At 35.0% G+C, this 14,127-nt stretch overlaps 1 protein-coding gene across 10 annotated transcripts in view; it reads right to left on the bottom strand.

The window, feature by feature from the left end:
• TENT2 (terminal nucleotidyltransferase 2) overlaps window positions 1-14,127 on the bottom strand; it is a 59,837-nt gene that overhangs the window by 28,733 nt on the left and 16,977 nt on the right. For 6 of the 10 annotated variants that reach the window (XM_059060664.2, XM_059060667.2, XM_067031203.1 and 3 more), the window contains 4 exons: window positions 5,475-5,589; window positions 5,292-5,383; window positions 3,161-3,239; window positions 1,298-1,367 (listed from right to left, as the gene is read on the bottom strand). In XM_059060664.2, coding sequence (XP_058916647.1) covers window positions 1,298-1,367; window positions 3,161-3,239; window positions 5,292-5,383; window positions 5,475-5,589 — 356 coding nt within the window. The remainder of the gene's footprint in view (window positions 1-1,297; window positions 1,368-3,160; window positions 3,240-5,291; window positions 5,384-5,474; window positions 5,590-14,127) is intronic. The other 4 variants (XM_059060665.2, XM_059060669.2, XM_067031205.1 and 1 more) reach the window with 1 other exon arrangement.

The raw sequence follows: 14,127 nt of genomic DNA, 5'->3' as shown, positions 1-14,127 counted from the left end.
CGGACGAATTTTTTTGGCAACACTATATTTTATTTTATTTTTTTGTGGCTGCACTATGTGGCATGTGGGATCTCACTTCCCTGACCAGGGATCAAACCTGTGCCCCCTGCAGTGGAAGCACACAGTCTTAACCACTGGACTGCCAGGGAAGTCCCTCTAGTCACATTTTCCTCAACTGATCAATATGTAACTTTGTTTTATGTATGTTTCAACTTAAAGACACCTCATTTAATATACTGTTCATTCAATAACAGTGAAGTCATTGCAAAGAGCACTGTACTCTACTCGTGCTTGAATGAAGCACATCGAACACACATATTTCCTCCATAAGGCACATCACAGCTTTGTGCAAAAGAACCCTAGACAGTACCTCAGCACTATGTTCCGGACTCACTTTAAGCAGCAAAATCAAGCATGAAAGCACAAAAATGTGAAAAACAGCACTAACTAGACTGTGAAAAGGACATTTGTTTATAGTATGAGAGCTGAAACAAGAAAACAGAGTGTCACATTGTTAAACTCAGTTGGGAACACCTACATCAGGTGACTCAAAATTTTCCCCACTCTGTGCATGTCTATGAATAATCCTAAAAGTGCTGCAAATGTTAATTTGGGGGGGTTACAAAATAAATTTTATCAAGTATGCAAATTCATAAATATGGAATCCATGAATAATGATCAACTGTGTATATACTTATATAATTTCAGTATTACTTTTATAAACTGGGCTAGAAAACCTGATTTATCACAATCCTATATATTATTTAGAAAATAAATCTTTTTTAACCACTAAGACAGTCAAATACCTATTTACAATTTATAAAATGTAAATATTTATATTTTATAAAATGTAAATAGATAGATATTATATAAAAGATTCTAATTCCAATGCCTATAAGAAATTCAGAACCCAAACTAGTAGAATATGTAGACAGATATAATTATATTAGTAACAACCCCTTTTGATATAAATATACATCAAATTTCATAAGATATGTTCTCAAGAGCACATTACATTTCCAAAAGGCAAGAGGATCATTTAAAACTCTAAAATATAAATATGTATATATTCTTTCAACTGGATAGTCCCAAATACTCAAAATGTCAACCAGAATAACTAAGTACAGTTAAGTACGAACTGCTCAGACTGTTTTAAAAAATCGTTTCAAAAACCAAATCATTTCTAAATGAAGATAGGCTATTAGGTGATAGCATATACTTCTTAATTATCTACCTCAGAAGAATACCTAAAAATTATCTAAAGCAACTTAAACAAAAGAACTCAATAATTACTGACCTGACTTTATCCCTGAACTTCACAATTGGCACTTTTGCTCGAATCAGCTGAGGTCTCTCAATGTAACCAGCTGAAGGATAAAAGATAATACGGATATCTATAAATGTTTCTCAAATTCATAGTGTTCCAATGCACATTTTTTAAAAGTAGTATTTTACTTAGCTAAAACAATTTGAGAAAATATAGTCTTTGAGACAGAAAGCAAAGACAAAAGGACATTATCAAATTCTTCTAAGTTTGGAACTTCCAATACCATGTAGAGGACTTTATATATTAATACGTTATTTTCAGAAATGTGGTCTAATATTTAATAACACCTATAAAGAATTTCGTCAGAGCATTATAAGAGAAGTATCTAGGCCAGCAGCAGGGGGACAGCTAAATTCTGGTACAGCACATGGCAAGATATTATGGCAGCCATAGAAATCACATTTACAAAGAATCTTAAATGTGGAAATGTTGGCAACATGATACAGGGGACAGTGATACATTCAAATAAGTATGATCTCTAAGAGGAAAAACACATATATACATATTTTTTTATTCCACCAAACTTAAAAAAAGTTTTTTGTGAGTTGAAATACATGTTCATTGTAGAAAATTAGGAAAACACAGAAATGTATAAAAAGAAACTGCGAACTTTTCCCAAATGAGCAATTTCCTAATGTTTTAACTAAAGAAAAACATAACATATTTTAAAACTAAAAATTTTCTGTTATAATGCTTCTAACACCAAAATCATAAAATACATCAAACTTGAAATAGAATTATGTGCAGGAATTCAGTGAGGTTTAATGAAAAATAAGATTAAGAGTTAAAAGTTTTGAGTTCCAAGTACAGGTCCAGACACCAACAAACTATACTCCTCAGTCAAGTTACTAAGCCCACTGATCACCAGTTTCCTTAATTATTAAAAACACTAATTAAAAAGAAAACTTTCATTTGAATTATATGATCTCTTAGGTCCCTTTCACTTTTAATATTTTATGATTTTAATAAAAGTTATTAAAAATTCACTTATGGTACAAATTACTCCTTTATTTTACAGATGTGAAATTCAAGTCCACTGAAATAAATCTCTTGATTTGTTTCTTTCCTACAACTGATATGTTATTCAAGGGCAATAACTCGTTAAGTGACTTAGTATTTTCCAGCTCAGAGCCCGACACATAAGGAATATTTGTTAAATAAACAGACAAACTATCTTTCCAACATCACAGTTAGTGTGACTTCAAATGTCCACAATATTTTGTGTAAGTTTAAATAAATTTTTGAGATGGCTTAACATGTGGATTAAAATCTGCTTCATCAGCTTATTAAAAGTATAAAATCTTACAATAAAATGGCCTAAGTCGATAATTTTGCTTTCCATTGGAGTAATATATCTGGGCTTCATGTTCAGTGATCATGTTTTTAAAACAAGTAAAGATATATGTCATTGCAAAACAGATGGAATTCTCTCTTCCTCACATGAATACCTATAAGACTTCACCTGTATACTTCTTTTGGCTTGTCAGATACTCTGCATTACAGCTATTTACATTCATGCTTTAGCTTCCCAAATGGTCTACAACCTTTTGAGAAAGAACTGAAGCTTACATATCTTTGAATTCCCCACTACCTTCAGTGGGACAGCTTACAAGTAAACTCAATAAAGATTTGATGAATTATAAATTTCTGTGTTGAATGGTTTACTCTTCTTTTTATCAAAAGTTAAAAGGAATTTATTTGGGAAAAAGGATCTACATTATACCTAACCTAACCAGAAAATAAACTATCCTCACCAGAAAATAAATATAGGGAGAGACATTTTAAATAAATAGTTGCCAAATGACATATGAACGTGAAACATGTCAGACTTACAAAGTCTAGTACAGAAGTGTTTATGGACTAAGGTGAGGATATGCCATGCTTCAGTCTTCTGATTTACCTGAAAAAAACACTGAAAAGTTAAAAATAAGTGTTTTTTCATTATCTTTCTAAACTTAGTGTTTTATTTTCTTAATGTATCTCAACAAAAAGAAAACATAACGTATACTTTTCATTGGAGTTGTTTTTCAATATACAGTAAATTACATTATTTAAAAGTCAACCTTTATGCTATCTTTTACATCAATATCTCTAAATCAATTTCTGATTTTAAACTTAAAAGCACAATTTTAAAAGAAATACTGAAACAGCCATATGTCATTTTTTCACTTTAGTATATAAATGTAAAAAAACAATCTTCTCCAAGAAAAATAAACAGAATTTTAACTTTCTGTAACATTTTATTTCCCTATCTAGATTGTGAGTTGCTTAAATATAAGATTCAAATCTATGGTGTTTCAGTATAGGTTGTAACAACATGATTCAGACATGTGAATAAGACTAGAGGATTAGTGTGATGTACCTAAGTATAACCTAATTGCATGGGAGAAAGTTTTAATTAAAACTCTAGTATTCTCCCCTTTGTTTATTATTTCTGAGGGGTTTTTCTCTTTTCTTTTTCAGTTTTCCTTTATATGATTTCAAAGCCTAGAAAAATATCAAGAGTTTCTTTCCTGGAACAAATCTCTTTCTGATTTGCAGTAACTAGAAGTCAATTTTGTTAGTGGACTAACAGGAATAGTAAAAATATATATTACCATTCAACAGAGGTTTTTGTATTTTTTAAGAGGTGCAATATAAGGCATATTAAAATTACAATGAGGGCTTCCCTTGTGGCGCAGTGGTTGAGAATCCGCCTGCCGATGTAGGGGACACGGGTTCGTGCCCCGGTCTGGGAAGATCCCACATGCCGCAGAGCAACTAAGCCCATGTGCCACAACTACTGAGCCTGAGCTCTAAAGCCCACGAGCCACAACTACTGAGCCCATGTGCCACAACTATTGAAGCCCGCGCGCCTAGAGCCTGTGCTGCATGACAAAAGAAGCCACCACAATGAAAAGCCCGCGCACCACAACGAAGAGTAGCCGCTGTTCACAGCAACAAAGACCCAATGCAGGGGGCTTCCCTGGTGGCGCAGTAGTTGAGAATCTGCCTGTCAATGCAGGGGACACAGGTTCGAGTCCTGGTCTGGGAAGATCCCACATGCCATGGAGCAACTGGGCCCGTGAGCCACAATTACTGAGCCTGCACATCTGGAGCCTGTGCTCCGCAACAAGAGAAGCCGCAATAGTGAGAGGCCTGCGCACCGCAATGAATAGTGGCCCCGCTTGCCACAACTAGAGAAAGCCCTCACACAGAAAAGAAGATCCAACACAGCCATAAAGAAATTAAAAAAAAAAAAAAGACCCAATGCAGCCAAAAATAAATAAATAAATTTATTTTAAAAAAAAAGAAGAGACTTCATTCAGCATATTAAAGAGGCTGCTCAGGTCAGCTTAATGAACAACAGTTATTGTGGAATTAAGGATACACAAGAGTATCAGTTAACAGGGAATTCAAATAAACATAATATTAAATAGCAAAATTTGGTTGCTAAATAAGAAGAAACAAAGTCAAAATATCAGAGCAATTACGATAAATCACAGTAGTCTTACTTTCAATTTCAGTGAAATCTCTCTTTCTGAATTCCCAAAATAAGTACTCCAAATCCCATAGTACTTTCAAGGGGAAAATAATAAAGATTAAAAATAGAATCACTGAGAATAGAAATGGAAGGAAATATATCAAGATAAAGACAAGCTCTTCCTCTTTGCTGCATCCTGGTAACATACCCAACCTAATAACATTTCAAAATAGAGGCAGAGCTCTTTAAAAACACATAGTGCAACCACCTCACTTTAACAGTTTAGAAATAAATTAATGCTAGAATTTGTTATGTTTATTGCTACATGCCTGAAAAAAAAAGAAGCAGCAGCATTTCCTGGCTTTTCTTGAATTCTTATAAACAGAGAATTCAAAGAAGCAATTAAACAAAACAGGTTTTTTCCCTCAATGACTCTTAGATGAAATTTCTTAAATGACTTAACATGAGAAACACACTTGGAATAAATGTTTCATTACTTACTGGTTCCTCTTTAACAACCAGACATAAATCACCATCACTGCTCCGAGTACCAAATCCATTTAAAGAGGACCCAACTAAAAAAAGTCTGCTTTCTAGAGAAACAGAAGAGAATTATAAGGTATTATTTAAGATTTAAAATTGGGATGCATGTACTTAAAGGGCATGCAAAACAAGGAAACATACGTGGAAATATCAGCTGAATTTCTCTCTGCAGCTCTGTTCGACAGAGTTCTTTCTTCTTTAAATCACTTACTTGCTGCTGACATGCTTCAAATAACTCCAGTATCTGCTGACTCAACTTGGATGCACCACCAAAAAAAGAAGTAAAAATTTTGTTCAGAAATGTTAAAGTTATTACCATATTGAGAAGTATAAAATTACTGACAGTATTTTTTAAATATATATTCTCCCCTTAACACTTTCCAATACAAAACTACCTTTATTCAAGTAACAATAATTACTTAGTAATTGAAATAATTACCAACTTTTACATAGTAAAGTATCACTGACAAGTCACAGAGAATTCATAATGAGTGTAATTCACGGGTCATCAAACTACAACCTTCAGTTACTGCCTGTTTTTGTATGGGACATGAGCTAAGAATGTTTTTTACATTTTTAAAGGGTTATAAAAACAAACAAAAATATGCAACAGAAACCATACGTGAGTGGCAAAAGTCTAAAATATTTACTCTCTGGCCTTTTAAAGAAGTTTACCCAACCCCTGGTATTCATACCACAAATACCAAATACAACAGACTTTAGAAGAAAAGTCCCTGGTTGTCTATGTTCATGCAAACCATCCTCTTCCCCATTCTTACAACACCACCCTGAACCCTGCCTTCTTGTGGCCATCTAAGGACAGATCTCCCTGTTTATCTACCTATCTGGTTCACACTTTCCCCTCCAACTGATCTCTTGCCATCACCATAGGTGACACCCTTACCTAAAATGGGCTAAGTATCATAACATATTCACAGAGTTTCTGAACTTTTTCACTCCAGTATTTTTTTAATCAGTGTTACAACTCCCAGAGCCATAACATTGTCTTTACAATAAAACAGAACTTTAGCTCTGAAATTTTAAATTCCAATATACTATCTTGGCTTCAATCTCCTGTCGAATTTTCACTTTCTTACCCCCCTCATACCTTCTCTAGAACTACACAGACCTGGATTCTCTTGAATCCTTCCTTTTCTCCCAACCCAACAGCTCCTGAAATAGCATGATTTCCTTCTCTACGCAGTCTATACCCCACAACGCATCCCTTGAACCACTCTTTTTTTATCATGCCTTAACAACATTATACCCTTGTCATGCTCTAACAAAATCCTAATTTTAGGTTCACTACAAACAACTACCTTCTCTGCTTTTATATCTGAGTTGCTAACTTAAAAAAAAATCACAAAATTGGTATCTTTCAAATTTATAGTTTAAGAACAAACCTAAGATTGACCCTTAGCATCTCTCAGCAATTACTTCCATGTCTCTGGTTAGATATTGCTTCCATTCTTCATCATCTGCATTCTAAAATGTTTACACCTTTCCTCAAGTTCCCTATACTTATATCTCACTTTATTTAGCAGATAACTTCACATTAAAGTTTACTAAGAAAATCGAGGATACCAAATGTGACATTCCTCAGCTTCCTAACTACAAACTTGCAAACTACTATCTGTATGAAATCTCATCTCCTTACCTCTCCTGTCAAACTGTCCTCTTCCTCGGTTCAAAGTTAATCCCTCTATCAATACTTCTGTATCCATCCCTTCTGGTAGCCTCTAGGGCACAAATATTCCATCAGTTTTTTTGTCTGTCTTTTGCATTTTCAACCTCTCCCTCTCTAGGCCATTCCCCAAGTCCATGACCAGACACAAGTCTCACCCATCATTTAAAACAGTTTCTTTTATCATGTTTAGAATACTCATTTTAAGATGGCAGAGGCAGTCTGGGCAACTTGGCAGTGAAAGAGACATAATTATTTGATATTTCTGAGTAACCATTCCCCCCCCTCAAAGAGACAAAGCAACTAGGAAAATAAAACAAACAGATCAAACCAAACCAGAACAAAATAAAAATGGCCAACGAATACAGCACAATTGACTATAAATTACTCATGAACCCTAAAATACTGGCAGTTAGAATCCAACACCAATAGCAGCAAGACCCACATGGTATCAGAACATAACAGAAAGAAGACGAAAGGGACCTGGGACAGCCCCAAAGCCAGAACATCCAGAAATCAAACTGCCTAGAGGTACTACTTCCCACCCCCTTCCTTAAATTGGCAGGTCCAACTTGGTGTGGAATAGCAACCAAAACTGGGAGGGAGCTTCACAGGCTACAACTCACGAGTAAATGCAAGAGGATCACAAAAAGATCAGAAATATCAAAACTAAGTGAAACTCCCTTCTAAAACACAGCAACACACCAAGGAGAAATTGTCAGTAAGAGAAATCTAAACTAAGTAGTACAGAGCCATTAGGTGTAAAGGAAAGAAAGTCTAAAACTAGAATGATTCTGACTTCCAGAGGACATCTGACAATGTCTGGAAACAGTTTTGGTTATCATATTTGGGGGAATGGGTACGACAGCATGGTCACTGGCAACTAGCAGGTAGAGGCCAGGATGCCACTAAACATCCTACAATGCACAGGACAATTCCCCGCAGCAAAGATTATCTAACCAAAAACGTTTAATATTGTAGAAAGTGAAAAACCCAATCTAGATAAAAGCAGGGAAGGAGAAGAGAAAAGGTCTCAGAAAGTATATTTTTGAATACTATATAGCAACAGAAGAGGATTCCTACAGCCACAAACCTAGCTTATCCAACTCTCCTCATCTAAAAGTAGTATAGGAAAAGTCACCTCACTTAAACACAAATAACAGAAAAGAACTGGAATCTCAGAGAGGTGAGAATGGGAGGACAGAAAAAAAAATATTTGAAGAAATAATGTCTAAAAAGGATTCTAGTCAATTTACAAAGTTTTTATAAGAAAAATGAGAAGAGTAACATTCCTACAGATAACGAAGCATACCAGAAAGATATGCCCACAAAACTAATGAACATTTTCATATAATATGTAGAACCAAGGCTTTTTCTGTTTTAACTTCCTAAAAAGATAACTGACTATAAAGTATACATACCAGCAAAAAATTGGGAATTTACATTTTTTAAATTATCAAAAGCAGTTAAAAATATGAAATACTTGGAAATATATTAAACAAAAGATATATAAAACCTGTACACTGAAAATTATAAATACTGATGAGAGAAATTAAACACCTAAATAAATGGAGAGATAGAAGAAAAAAGTTGAAGGATTTACCATACCTAACTTCTAGACTTATCCATACAGCTACAGTAATCAAAACAGTATAGCCCTGGGAAAAGGACAAAAAACAAAAAAAAACAAAAAAACAGAATACTGAAATATTTATGAATGAAATGATAATACCTGGAATTTGCTTCAAACTAATAAGGGAGGGAGATATAGACAAAATAAGATTGGTCAAATGTCAGTAGTTGTTAAAGCTTAGTGTTATGAGGATTTATAATACTATATTCTATTTCTGTATATGTTTGATACTTTCCATAATAAAAACCTTTTTTAAAAAAAAGCTTTTTAAAAAAGGCATCCATCTTTACAAAAAGACTTGAAAAAGGCTTCCAGTTAAAGTGGTTAATATAAAATTTTAAATGGCGCTTGAATAATTAAGTTTTATCCACTCAGAGCAGGGTATTAGTATTTATTAGTATTAATCCACTTCGTATTTGGCCCTGTAGGCCAAATACTGCCTCTGGCCTGTTCTCTAGGGCCAGCAAACTAAAAATGATCCTTACATTTTTAAAGCATTGCTTAAAGAAGAAAGAAAAGAAAAGAAAATGTGACAGGGGGCCCATGTAGCTCACATGTCTAAAATATTTACTAACTGGCCCTTTATAGAAAAAGTTTTGCCAACCCCATGATCTAGAGAATCAGTTGGGCAGATCAAAACTGCTACAAGTCAGAGTAGGTACTCAACATTTGTTGAATAACAAAAAGAAATAAATTTCTTGGGAATTCCCTGGCAGTGCAGTGATTAAGACGTGGCGTTTTCACTGCGGTTGCCCAGGTTCAATCCCTGGTCCGGGAAGTAAGATTTTACAAGCCACATAGTGTGGAAAAAAAAAAAAGAAAGCAAGAAAGAAATTTCTTTACAACAATGCCCAAATGAAATGTTATTATATTAAAAAAATGTTTTCATCTGAATGATCATGTTCATGTAGAAACACTAACATATGAAAAAATTTATGATTAGGTAGAAAATATGAAATTCCATATATTTGCTCCTCTTCTTTTTTCTACATTCTACGTTTGTAGAACATTTCTTCCCTCTCAAGTACTACTATAATGGGGACCTAGCAGATTGTTATACAAATGAATTTTCCTCCCTATCTAGCCGCCTTACTGATTATCTTACACCAGACATATCGAGTCCAAATAAGACAAAAACTCAAAAGAAATGCACAGATATGCTGAAACAAGACTTCTCTTGCTTAAATTTAGAGAAATATTTCAGAAGATGGCTCAATGGTCTTATAATTCTGGAAAAATAGAGAAATGTATGATATGAAATCTCCTTGGCTGAATATCAAGCATCAAATATTTAGATCATATATGAAATAAGCTGACTATGCATAACGGCATTTCAAGACTTTGTTTTTGTTTCATTCGAAAGTAAAATTTTCCTAATCATTAGTTTAAAAAAAAAAACTATTGCAACAAAGTATCTGTAAAATACATTATTCTTTTTTTTTTTTTTTTTGCGGTATGCGGGCCTCTCACTGTTGTGGCCTCTCCCGTTGCGGAGCACAGGCTCCGGACGCACAGGCTCAGCGGCCATGGCTCACGGGCTCAGTTGCTCCGCGGCATGTGGGATCTTCCCGGACCAGGGCACGAACCCGTGTCTCCTGCATCGGCAGGCGGATTCTCAACCACTGCGCCACCAGGGAAGCCCCTACATTATTCTTAAAGTTGTTTAAATCTCTACAATACTACCAGTTTAGTCTGCCTGCCAAGATCTATTACTTTAATTTAAAATTAATTGTAGAAGATATCTATTTCTCACCGTATGTAAAAATTATATCTTCTCAAAATTGTATAAAAAATAAGATTTACATAGTTTAAAATATTAAAATTAATATTTGTTCCAAATATCAATGTTCCTTTTTCCTAAAAAATATAACCTGTCCTCAAACTCAGGCTCAAATCAAATTACCAATAAAGTTATCATTGTCTACGATCAACACAAGCCATTAAAGACAAGTTAAGTATGGATTTAGATTCAGAAAAGTTTTTAAATGTGTCAGTAAATAAAGCTTAAGGTATAACTTTTGCATGGTATTCTCAGCAGATTCTCCATTTGTCCCTGTTAGCTGGGTCTCCACGTAAAAGAAAGTGAAAACACCTTTCAGCTGGGAGTATCAAGACCTGATCACTTACTATAAATACATGAAAATTGGTAACAGGGTTTGGGCTAAATATAAGTGCTATCTACAAACAACAAACACAAATTAGCAATGAGCTTTCAAGACAGGAGAAATAAAATTAAATATGGTAAAGAAAATGGTAAATAGTAAAGAAAATAGTTCACAAACACTTCAACAAAAACTAGCAATTCCTCAGGCTCATTGCCACAATTTTCGTTACACATGTAACTGTAGAAAAAGCTAGTACCAATTACTGAGTAAAATAAAGCTAGTTATGAAAAGTTTAAATTCATTCTTGATACTGAATTCCCTTTCTCTTCAAATTAAATAAAATAGAAACAGGAAAATGTCATGCTGAAAACAACCCACTCTTTATTAATGTGTTAAATTACTATTTTTGTGTGTGTGTGTGGCCACAATGTAGAGCCTTCACTGGCTTACAAGATAATAAGCCAATTAAGATAAGCCTTCATTGGCTTATCTTAATCAAGGTAAATTAATCTCTTGATTAATTTATCAACTGGTACACTGATTAGGCAGTTTGAATCACTGATTTTTTTCCCCTGAACACTGACTGCTTTTAGGCACATACTATTATCTGAACTTAGCCAAGAAAGAATTGCCTAATAAAAAGAGGATGAAAAAAACCAAACAAAACACTTTTTCATTTGAGGATCTCTTGTGCTGAGTCCTGGTCTAGATTTTCTACATGAATTTACATCTCAGTGGCTTTAAAACTTTTCTGACAGACACATACATTATAGATAGAGCCCCAAGAATAAATTTAACCAAGGGGGTAAAAGATCTGTATACTGAAAACTATAAAACACTGGTGAGAGAAATTAAAGACTACAAATAAATGGAAAGATATCCCATTCATGGATCCAAAGAATCAAAATTGTTAAAATGTCCATAGTACCCAAAGCTATCTACAGATTCAATGTAATGCCTACCAAAATTCCAGTGGCATTTCACACAGAAATAGAAAAAGCAATCCTAAAATTCACATGGAACCACCAATGACCCAGAGTAGCTACAGCAGTCTTAAGCAAGAAGAATAAAGCTGGACGCATGACACTTTCTGATTTCAAATTCTATTACAAAGCTATAGTAATCAAAACAGTATAGTACTGGCATAAAAACGGACACACAGACCAATGAACATAATAGAGAGCCCAGGAAAAAACCCATGCACATATGGTTAACTAAAGGTGTCAAGACTATACAATAAAAAAAGCATAGTCTTCAATAGTGTTGGGAAACCTGGATATCCACATTCAAAAGAATGAAAATGGGCCCTTACCTTACACCATACACAAAAATCAACTCAAAATGGATTAAAGATTTAAGTGTAAGACCTGAAACTGTAAAACTCATATAAGAAAACATAAGGGGAAAGCTCCATGACCTTGGCCTTGACAATGATTTTTCAGATGTGACACCAAAAAGCACAGGCAACAAAAGCAAAAATCAACAAGCGGAGCTATGTCAAATAAGTTTCTGTACAGCAAAAAAAAAAATCAACAAAATGAAAAAGCAGCATAAAGAATGGGAGGGCTTCCCTGATGGCACAGTGGTTGAGAGTCCGCCTGCCGATGCAGGAGACGCGGGTTCATGCCCTGGTCCAGGAAGATCCCACATGCTGCGGAGCAGGCTAGGCCCATGAGCCATGGCCGCTGAGCCTATGCGTCCAGAGCCTGTGCTCTGCAATGGGGAGAGGCCACAACAGTGAGAGGCCCACGTACCACAAAAAAAAAAAAAAAAAAAAAAAAAGAATAGGAGAAAATATTTGCAAACCATATATCTGAGAAGGGGTTAATATCCAAAATATATAAGAAACTCATACAACTCAGTAGTAAAAATACACATGAACCAATTTAAAAATGGACAAAGGACCTAAAGAGACATTTTTCCAAAGAAGACATACAAATGGCCAACAGGTACATGAAAAGATGTTCAGTATTACTTAGCCCCAGGAAAATGCAAATCAAAACCACAACGAGGGGCTTCCCTGGTGGCGCAGTGGTTGAGAATCTGCCTGCCAACACAGGGGACACGGGTTCAAGCCCTGGTCTCGGAAGATCCCACATGTCACGGAGCAACTAGGCCCGTGAGCCACAACTACTGAGTCTGCGCGTCTGGAGCCTGTGCTCCACAACAAGAGAGGCCGCGATAGTGAGAGGCCCGCGCACGGCGATGAAGAGCAGCCCCTGCTTGCCGCAACTAGAGAAAGCCCTCGCACAGAAACGAAGACCCAACACAGCCAAAAATTTAAAAATTAATTAGTTTATTTAAAAAAAAAAAAAACACAATGAGATATCGCCTCACACTTGTTAAGATGGCTATTACCAAAAAGTCAAAAGATAAGTGTTGGCGAGGATGTGGAGAAAAGGGAACCCTTATACAGTATTCATAGGAAGTACAACCATATTGGAAAACAGCAAGGAGATTCCTCAAAAAGTTAAAAATAGAACTACCATATGTTCTAGCTATCCCACTTCTGGGTATACATCCAAAGGAAAAAAGTCTCTATCTCAACAAGGAATCTGCACTCCCATGTTCATTGCAGCATTATTCACGGTAGCCAATATATGGAGAAAACCTAAGTGTCCACTGATGGATGAATGGATAAAGAAAATGTGTGTGTGTGTGTGTGTGTGTGTGTGTGTGTGTGTGTATACATACACAATGGAATATTATTTGGCCTTAAAAAGGAAGGAAATTCTGCCATTCGCAACATGGATCAACCTGGAAGACATTATGCTAAATGAAATGAGCTAGACACAGAAAGACAAATACTGCATGACCTCACTTACATGTGGACTCTAAAAAAGTCAAATTCACAGTAGCAGAGAGTGGAATGGCAATTATTAGAGGCTGAGGAGTAGGATGAAGAAAATGGGGAAATACTGCTCAAAGGGTACAAATTTTCAGTTATAAGATGAATAACTTCTGGAGACATAATGTACAATTACAGTGAATACGTTAAGTTAATAATAATGTATTGTACACTTGAAATTTGCTAAGAGAGATTTCAAGTGTTCTCATCACAAAAAAATATAACTGTGAGGTGATGAATATCACCTTAATTATCTTGATTATGGTAATCATTTCACAACATATACATATATCAAAACACCATGTATACCTTAAATATATACAATTTTTATTTGTTACTCATATCTCAGTAAAGTTGGAAAAAAACTGATAGGAGATGTGGGCATATACATTTGTTCTGTTTCTAAATAAGGTGGAATATTGAAAATTTTAAAGATAGAGCCTCTGATAAATCTGCAAGATAACTGTCCCCAAATTGTTCCTCCTAGGGTGCCAAGAGGTTCCATAAAATTTGGTCCTTTCCAA

Source organism: Kogia breviceps, chromosome 4, assembly GCF_026419965.1.
Source record: "Kogia breviceps isolate mKogBre1 chromosome 4, mKogBre1 haplotype 1, whole genome shotgun sequence".
NCBI classification, from domain to species: domain Eukaryota; kingdom Metazoa; phylum Chordata; class Mammalia; order Artiodactyla; family Physeteridae; genus Kogia; species Kogia breviceps.
Note: the sequence above shows the minus strand (reverse complement) of the source record. Positions and strands in the feature narration are given on the sequence as shown.